Genomic DNA, 9460 nt, shown 5'->3' with positions numbered 1-9460 from the left:
ATGTGACAGGCGCTGTGCTTTTTGTGATGCTGACAGTGATCTATAGAAACTGATGTAAATGTGTGTGTCTGTGTGTGTGGGGGGGGGCATGATATGACTGCAGCACCAATTGCACACTGACAATTGGATGGTTATTGAACACAGTGGTTTGGTGCTCTGTATCAGTGGGAAACACCATGTAAATCTCCCCCACCTGCTGCCCTGAACACAGAGGCTCTGCTGATGCCTTAGTGGGGGGCATCACTCCCCACCCTGATTGATGACCACAGGTCCTGCAGGAAATAACCCCACCACCATGAAGGAGTGTTTTCTGAACCCCAAGTGGTATCCGGGAAAACAAGAGTGACTCTGGCCAGGGAGCATGTTACATGTTTGACTGAGAATCGGCAACTGATCCACAGACAGAGCTCTGAGGGAAATCCAAATGAAAGGGTGTCCTAAAAATAATAATAATAAAAAAAAAAACTGATCACTTTGACACCTCAGCAGTTTACGCTTCAGGCCGGGAAAGAAAACATATACCTCAAACTGTATCAGAGGAGCCTTTTATTCTGGATCCTTGTTTATTTTAGTACCCAAATCAGTATTTTAACCTCCAGAAGATACAACAGCAGGCAGGACTAATCTATTGATAATAAGATTAAAATAATCTGGAATATACTCAAATGTCATGTCATATGTTGACAAAGTTGCAGTGATGTTCATTAGGTTTGAGTTTGCATCTTTTAAAAGCATTTTCTTTTTTTTTTCTTTTTTACTTTTTACAAAAACAAAACAATTAAGATTCAGTGAATTCATTCAAATGATTTCTTAGTAATTTAGGAATACATTTACATATTTCAAAGACTGACATGAAAAATAAGACATTATATTTGCATCATACTATGAGTCTGTCTCATATTTGTTGGTGGCATTATTGAGGCAAAATAATCTGACTTCACTTCACTTTGTATCCAAAGGAAAATGTGTCCAAAACAGCTGTGATAGAATATTCCACCCTGACATCACCATCCTGCAGCCAGCGGTGCCAGATGTTTGCAGGATGTGCAGAACGGGCCTCAACAAGTACTGCAGGGAACTTAGGCTGCATATAGTTACGTCTTTCACTATTTCACCAATATTACACATCTTCACTGGGGTCCAAAGACAGGTGGTGTCCTATTTTGTGAATTTAAATACAACAGATGAATGCTGTCTGCACAAATTGTAAAATACTATTAAACACCAGCAATAGTATTTCCTGTTTGATCAGTTCTTGCAGTCAATCGGCAAAACATGATTTATAAAGACACAGTTAAAAGTTCACTTTGTGCTGTAGTTTAGAAGATGAAATGGCAGCACATCTAGCAAAAATAGTTTTATCATCATTATTACTAATATTGATTATGATTGTTGTTCCAGCAAAATTGTATTATGTTGTTGTTGTCATTATTAAAAACTGTGGAAACCCGCCTCTAATATTATCATTTATTTATTTTCATCTATTTACATTTTGCCACACATGAAGCATTATGGCTTGAATAGTGTTGTTGTTGCTGCTGATTATTATAATTAACACACCAACGCATTTTAGCATTTAACGCACTAAATTAATTAATTTGAAGAGGGACGGTGCGTATTTTTTTAAGAATCGCTTAAAATAAAGTTTGAATCAGCTACTTCTTTTTCTCAAACAGAAAACAGACAAAGATCCTTTTTCTGACGGTGCACTGTGTGATTACTGTGCAAAAAGAAACTCGTCGGGGTTCGACGTTCGTGTCGATCAGCACAAACAGCGCAAATACAAAAGATGAGCCAAACCCTCTGCAGATCAGAATCCCTGATTAATTCAATAATCACACAGTTCTCCGGGCCTCGCGGTGCGTGCGGACTCGGGCTGTTCCACCGATCAGGTTTCCGTCAGATAAGATCAGCTGAGGCGCCCGAACGGCGCACGGCTCGGCGGAGGTGCACCTGTGCCAAACCAAATGACGCACAGCTCTCTGGTCTCACACTCACACACATGAAATGAAATGTTCATGAGACTGAAGAAACGCACAGAAACTGCATTCAGACGATGACAAAGGTGATGAGTTATGATGCAATACGTCATAAAGAAGTAAAAATAAAAACTATACGTCCTTTTACCTCTGTTATTGACTCCCGCGTCGCTATGGCAACCCGTTTCGACATTTAAAAGTCGTCATCAGTGCAACGGGAATCGAATGCATTGGGACTAATTATAATGACAATTAAGACATTTGTAACCACAAAAGGGCCAAAAACAGATCGTATAGTTTAATATCGCTCAACAGATTTTGACTTGTCAGAAACACACACACACACACACACACACACACACACACACACACACACACACACACACACACACACACACACACACACACACACACACACACACACACACACACACACACACACACACTGTATGATATGGACTATGCACATAAAAAAAATTTAATTTATTTTAATAAGGTTGTCAACTTAATAATTGACTTGGTTTTCGTTTTTCAAACTATGTCAATTTTTCACAGTTCGGTTTTTGCATAAAAAATTGTTTGGACTTTCCAAAATTTGTCTTCTAACTTTCCAATCAAGAGAGAACGCAACATCAAATTTCCTATTAAAATTCTGGGGTGCCTAATTCATTATTATTATTATTCTTATTATTATTATTATTATTATTATTATTCCACAGCATTCGTATGACGTCACGCATGTTTTTACATGAATTCGTTATTCGACTGAGTCAAATTGTCACATGCTGTAATGATTGCAAATATCTGCAGTTCAACGCTGGCAGCAGGCCATGTTCACATTAACAGATGAAGTGACTTGAATCTGATCTTTGGGCGTTTTGTTCCAGCTGCCGTCTTTTTTTTTCTGGACTTGTCATTGACCTCACTTTACAAACTCACAACAGTAACTTCACCGGTGATCTAGGAACATATATGTATGTGTTCCTAATCTAATGGGTGGGTCAATTCACACTACATGTTCAATCTGTCAATCTGATTAAAAAATCGGCCAGTGGAGAGAGACAGAGACATTTTAAAGCTATAACAATAATTAAATATTTGTCAACATCAGGTTCATGCCACTGACAGCAAAATGTTTTTCTTCTTCAATAACAAATTAAAAACAATTAGCACCAAATCTGCTAACATGACTGACTACATTATTTTTTATTACTTAACTTGCATTTTCTACCATATCTCACGACTGGGTTGTCCATTTTATTTTTATTTATATATATTTGCCAGTATCAATTGGACTAACATTACTGAAATTTTGACTGCACATCCTAAACTACATTTAAAATATCCTAAATTGTGCACATGGAAGATATTTGTAATTGGAAGTCGAAGTGTGACAAAAATGTTCTGAATTAGAATTTTGTGCAGTGTTAAGGAACTGACATATCCAATTTATATGTCCATAAATCAACTTTAAATTTAAAATATATGCAGGTCTATTTCTAAGATGTCTTAAGAGAGAACTTTGAGGAGTTAGTAGGTGATTAGAGGTCTTAAATTTAAATTTTGACCACTCAGAATCTCAAACCTAAATTTTAAAATCTTATAGAATATCTTTACTTACTGAAATCCAGAGATAAACACCAATACCAACGGGCCTCAGTTCTCCTTCTTTACTTTGAATTTTGACCAGAAGAAAATCTACGCACAGATGCAAAATCTGAAATACAGATTTGTGCAGTTTGAATGAAGCGAAAAAAAAAATGCTGGAATTGTTTTCTGCCATATTTCCACCTGATGCCATTTCTTGAAGAAATATTGCAGGCTACAAAACAATTTAAAGAAAGCCTTTATTTTATTTTTTTATATGGAATACTTACAACGACATTAGAAAAATATATAATTAAAGCTTTGGAAAATATTTTACATTTAGACAATTTAATATCTTTGTTCACATCGTTGCGTCACTGTGGCACCAATTCGGATTTGGATCAACACAAAGGCCTCAAACAAAACATCAGTGGACTATTACAAAATAATAATAATAATAACAATCTGTAGCTTCCACAACAAAATATTTACCAATGACAGCACATTGACGCTTCCACGCGAGCTTACATTCATAAAAACCGGCAAAGCGACAGGATGCAGGGGCCAGACTGTTCCCACTTATTGTTGGAGATGTTGAAACGGGTTCAGTTAAGCGGGTCTTTGGGTTTTAAGGGTGAATAAATCCGGGTTATGATGATGAGGTAGGCAGACTGAGTCCATGCACACTGTTCAAGTCTTCATGTTGCTGCTTGTTCAGGGGACTGGGTGGTTTTCTGTCTCCTGGACAAAATGACAAAAACAGCGCGTTTGACACCGAAACCAACCCGAAGGGACTAATTTCACATTCAGATTAACAGAGTCCAACACCAGATATTAGAACATGCTTTAAAGCAAAATATACTACTACTAGTACTACTGATGATGATAATCATAATTTTACATGCAGATAAAGTCCATAAAATGTTAATGACGGAATAAAATTGATCAAATCTCACATTGGGTTTTGTGACTTTCTCCAAACGTCTCACGTGGTCACAAATTGAAATCCTAACATCCAAAGTTAAAGTGACTTGAAATATCTGCGGCTGCAACTTATATCAAAAAACACTTTTCCAACAGTAATTTTGTTTTAATTGCATGTAAAATTGATACAAGCTTCTAAGAGTGACGAGAACAATATTTTAGCCAAATCACAAATTAAACATAAAATTATTAACTGTTTTTAATTATGCTTCGCTGCACAAACTTGGCAGATAATACAATTTATAACTAATTTTGTGATCCATGATCAGCATCGCGCGTTACATTTGTGTTCTAGATTGAACTGCACCAAAAAATAAACAAATAAATAAATTAAATTAAAAAAAAAAGAAAAGAAAACGTTAAGATGAACGTGCTCTCTCGTGGCGTGCGGAGCAAAACTATTTTCGGATCACCTGGAAAAGCAGACACGCTGGTCAAACAGGCTCCGAACGGTCAACATTTAATAATCGATTCACGATGAGGCTTTATTTGGCGTTTTGTAAATGTTAACACTCACTGCCGCGCACTGCTAATTGCCAAGCAGCGTGTGCGTGAGAGACGCGCACAGTGGCCTTTCACGGACATTGCACAACAAGAAAAGGCAATTATTAAAATAAATTAAATCCTTGTTCCACTTTACACAGTGATTGTTCTGACCGAAAAAAAAAACAATGCTGCAATGGGATCATCAATGAACAATCTATCAATAACTATTTTTGACCAATAAAATGTCATATTATGGGCTAAAATCCTGACACAGCTTTCTAATTAAAACTCCTTATTTAATTTTCAGTTTTTCAACAAAGAAAAGCAGAAAATTATCTTATTTTAGATCGATTCTTATATTCGGGTCACACTCGGGTCAAGCATGCCCTTTTTTTTTTTTTTTTTTTTTTTTGCTTTTTTTTCTGTACCTTCTCTGGCCGGATGTTTGAAGGCCATCGAGTGGATTTCCCCCGCGTGCATACTCATGCCGCCGCCCGCGTGCGTCAGTGCAGGGCCCTGCGCCTGCCAGTGGTGGTGGCCCGGGGCCACGTAGCCGCCCGCCGGCCCGCTGTACACCCCGTACTGGTTGGAGGGAGAGTACGCGCACGCGGAGACATAACTGGACAGTGTGGAGGACGGCTGCGAGACACACATGGACAAAGTTACATTAGTGACACCAAAGAATGATTATTCTGGATTATGTCAGCCCTGCTGGCGCAGCGCTTATTGCAGCGCGTGCTTCAGCCACAGACAAGGAACCAGGCGGATCCGGATCAGGGTGCGTTTACAGACTCTGATTTTTATCATTTAAAGATTTTCACATGCAATGAACCAAAATTTTACTTTCCAACACATGATGATCCACATCCAAATTTTCACTAGAATTCATGAACACCTTAAAACAATCGCGCACAGCTTTAGTAAAAAACAAGTTGATTTTTCTAGCAATTAAGATGAAAAATCACAAACTGAAGAAAACATAATTATCTCGACTGGGAGAAGTAAAATCAGATCAATAATCTCTTTCTGGTCCCTCTGAGGGGTGAAAAACTTTAAAACTGCTCACACAGATTTGCAGAGAAAATTCCTGCTTCAAGCCTTTGTTCAATTTGTCTCTAACGTTTTGGTCCAGTCAAATAAAGTGCATGCACGTTTGTCCACAGACGCAGAGGATGAGGTGTTTTTTTTGGGTTTTTTTTTTTTAAATATATATATACCTGTGCGTATTTTATGTCGGCCTCTAGGGCTGACTTGTCAATCCCGTTGACGGTGTGCGCTGCGGGGAAAGCTGCTCTGTTGACGCTACTCCACTCCTCCATTTTCGGTGCGTATCCCTCCGTCCCAGCAATGGCTGATTTAGAAACAGTTCATGTCAGCAACGTGCACAAAGTAAAAGTCAATATAAAAATAAATTATGTTGAAAAATGTCATTACATTTTACAGAATAAAAATAATGTAATTAACAGAAAAAAATAAAATCACGTGCGCTTTTACGCACATGCGTCAAAATGAAGAGTTTTAAACCCAGGCCAGATAGTTTTAAAGGCAAGGTCTCTCTTACATAAATATAACAGCATAAATTTAAAATATTACCATTGTGTATGCAATACATATTTTTGTAAAAAAAAAACAAACAAAACAATAAATATAACAAATATAAGCAACACAGTTTAATTATTACTATGTAATAATATAATTTTTATACACGACCGACCCAAACACTGTGACTGTACTTTACGCAAGTAAAAAAAAAAAAAAAACATATTAAATATCTAACAAATCGAATAAAAGACTTTCAATCTAGAAATCAATATAACTTAAAAATCTTCTTAAATTAGATTGTGGTTGGAGATTATTCCAGCTCGGGAGCCACGTGTTTTATTATGTGTAAAAATGCCAAATTTTCAAATAAGTAGGTTTTGGGGGAAATGAAATATTCACATTATGAATTATATTATCTTTTACATTACATGGATATATGTCATTGGACAAAACTAGTGAAGAATCAGAAAGGGGAGTACAAATGTCTGTAATGTTTACGAGATCTAACAGGTGAGCAAGGTGTTTGCAGTCGCGTCATCCTGTGAAGACGCGCTTGGCGCGGCCCTTTGCGGTGAATAAGATACTTGTACTGGACACATTGTCCTTATGCTGCACTGCATGGTGTGGAAATATATCAATAACAGTAATGCTGAGGTTTCCCCACCTGCAGGATCCATGAAGGCTCTGATCCCTAGGATGTTGCTGACAGTGTGCGCAGAAGGCCAGGCCCTGGATATGCTCACATGTCCAGCCGTCACCGGCACTCCAGGAGGGCTGCCCATTTTTGTGGCAGTGGGCGACATGGCGTTGGGGTAGGAGTAGGGGTAGATGTGATTGTAGGGAAGCGCGGCCTGCGCCGAGGCTTTGTTGCCGCTTTCATACTGGCTGGGCTGCGACAAATTCCCGATCTTGTTGCGTAAAATCCTGCTGATGGAACTCACCGACGGGACGTTGTATTTGTCACAAACCCCATCCGCCAAAAGCCTGTCCCGGATCTCCCAGGCGAAGATCCCGGGGTCACTTTGTTTGTATTCCCTGATATTTTTCACCACGTTCGGCGTAGTGACGCGCGGTTTGCTTCCTCCGATGGCGCCCGGTAAGATGGAGCCCGTTTCGTTGTAGCGGGCTAAAATCTTGCTCACACAGCCGTGAGAGACTCGCAGCTGCCGGCTGATGTCACAGGGTCTGATCCCGAGCTGGGCCAGTTCCACAATCCGTAACCGGATGGCGTTTGGCAGAGGTCTCCCGTTGACGAATACGCCGCCTAACTGGTTCACCTCTCCATAGGTTTGCTCTGCGGGAGAATACAGAAATGCGCACAGGTTACATGATAAATAAACACACACCCCCCACCCCTCACCCCCCGAAAAAATCAGGGCTTCCACTTTATCAGGGTTTTGATAAAACTTCAATTTCAGGTTGACACTGACTTGATGCAGCCATGCCGAGGTTGGCAACTAAAAAAACTTCATGCTGTTTGTGCACCAATCCATCACCACAGACACTTAAAATGGCGAGTTTGGGGAATTCACACCCAAAAGGCTCTTTCTTTTATGTTTTAAAGCACAGAAAAGAAATTCAGCCGGAGGGGGGGAAATCCACCAAAAACAGCCTGAAACACAATTTACGCACGAGGTGCTGCGCATGCAGAAAACAGACATTTGCGTCTTTTACGCATTGGTGTTGAGCGTAAACACGCGTCCATAAAGCAGCCTTACCCATTTGCCTATATGTTTGGGGATATAGGAACCCCTTCAAATGGCTGATCGCGTCCGCGCGAGGCAGAAGAAAAGGAGGAACAAGTCTCGGAGGAATCCAAATAAGATCTTATTCGTGCGCGGGGTGCCCTCTTCTTTCTTGGAAGCACATACGCGATCTCCACTCGATAAAAGCAAATTGGAGTTGTCCCGGGGAGTCCGGGCTTTGCTGGGATTAATTTGACGCGTCCTCCACGTCAATCTTCGTTGTTATAAGAGGCGGAGGCGCTGCTCCGGTTTCATTGGTCCTCCTGCGTCTGGAAACGCCGTCAGCCAATACAAACCCCATCCGGGTGGAGCCATGCAGCCTCCCTGAATATTTAGCAAAGGGGAAGTGACAGAAGGGGAAATATTTTATCCAAAATGCAGCCTTCTGGTAAGGATTTCATACATCATGCACTCACACAGAGAAGGACTCCGCCAACCGTGAAACTTTTACTGAATAATAATAATAATAAAAAAATCCGTTTTGAGGCTGACATGTGATACGGGATCAGTCTGAGCTGGGTTCATGCAGACTGTAGAATAAGGATTTTAAAGGTAGGCTATTTGCTGTTATTGAATATTAGTCTGCGCAGTCTGTGCGCAACTTAAAATTGCAAAGCATAAATTAAATGTAAATTTAAGCTGTATGGAAAAGATAGACATTTGCAAACCCACTTGTCTGTTTCTGCAATCCCCTGCCCATACTCTCAGTAATTCAGTCATATAAATGAAAACATACTGCTGATTGACAGGCTGCTGCACTTCAAGACCCCAACAGGATCAGTGACAGGTGAGACGGGGACCACTGGACCACATGTTCAATTTGAGTTTTTGTGTTGAAACATTCAAACATGGTCACAAAATGCACACATTTGTCAACTACAATCACCAGTTGTTTCAGCCTGTACTGCAATATCACACATTTCACAAATACCTAGCAAAGAGTTACAACTTAGAACAATGACAGGAAAAAAGCTCACACAATATTTACACTGAAGTTATGACAATATGAAAAAAATCAGTTTTATTGACAAGCTGCATTTGAAGAAAACATGTTACAATACAGCTGCAAACATTTCTATAATAACACTAACACTAAAAATAATAATAATAAAAAAATATTTAAAGCTAAATAAAGGT

General features: G+C 39.4%; 1 protein-coding gene across 1 annotated transcript; it reads right to left on the bottom strand.

Annotated features, from left to right (window-relative positions):
* Positions 1 to 3808: 3808 nt before the first annotated feature.
* pax1a (paired box 1a) lies at positions 3809 to 8532 on the bottom strand. The gene is made up of 5 exons (XM_034159720.1): positions 8297 to 8532; positions 7243 to 7872; positions 6254 to 6387; positions 5465 to 5675; positions 3809 to 4307 (listed from the first exon to the last, which is right to left on the bottom strand). Exons 1-5 carry the CDS (start codon positions 8298 to 8300, stop codon positions 4216 to 4218), a joined length of 1071 nt encoding a protein of 356 aa, XP_034015611.1. The 5' UTR covers positions 8301 to 8532; the 3' UTR covers positions 3809 to 4215.
* Between the last annotated feature and the right edge of the window lie 928 nt (positions 8533 to 9460).

This window comes from Thalassophryne amazonica, chromosome 19 (genome assembly GCF_902500255.1).
Source record: "Thalassophryne amazonica chromosome 19, fThaAma1.1, whole genome shotgun sequence".
Lineage (NCBI taxonomy): Eukaryota > Metazoa > Chordata > Actinopteri > Batrachoidiformes > Batrachoididae > Thalassophryne > Thalassophryne amazonica.
This window is presented reverse-complemented; position numbering and strand designations above follow the sequence as displayed.

What these genes read in the sequence shown, in the direction of transcription:
- pax1a (XM_034159720.1), bottom strand. An exon ending in AGCCTTCATGGATCCTGCAG is followed by an intron (nt 6,388 to 7,242) that starts GTGGGGAAACCT and finishes TTTCTAAATCAG; the next exon opens with CCATTGCTGGGACGGAGGGA. An exon ending in CCGACATAAAATACGCACAG is followed by an intron (nt 5,676 to 6,253) that starts GTATATATATAT and finishes TGTGTCTCGCAG; the next exon opens with CCGTCCTCCACACTGTCCAG.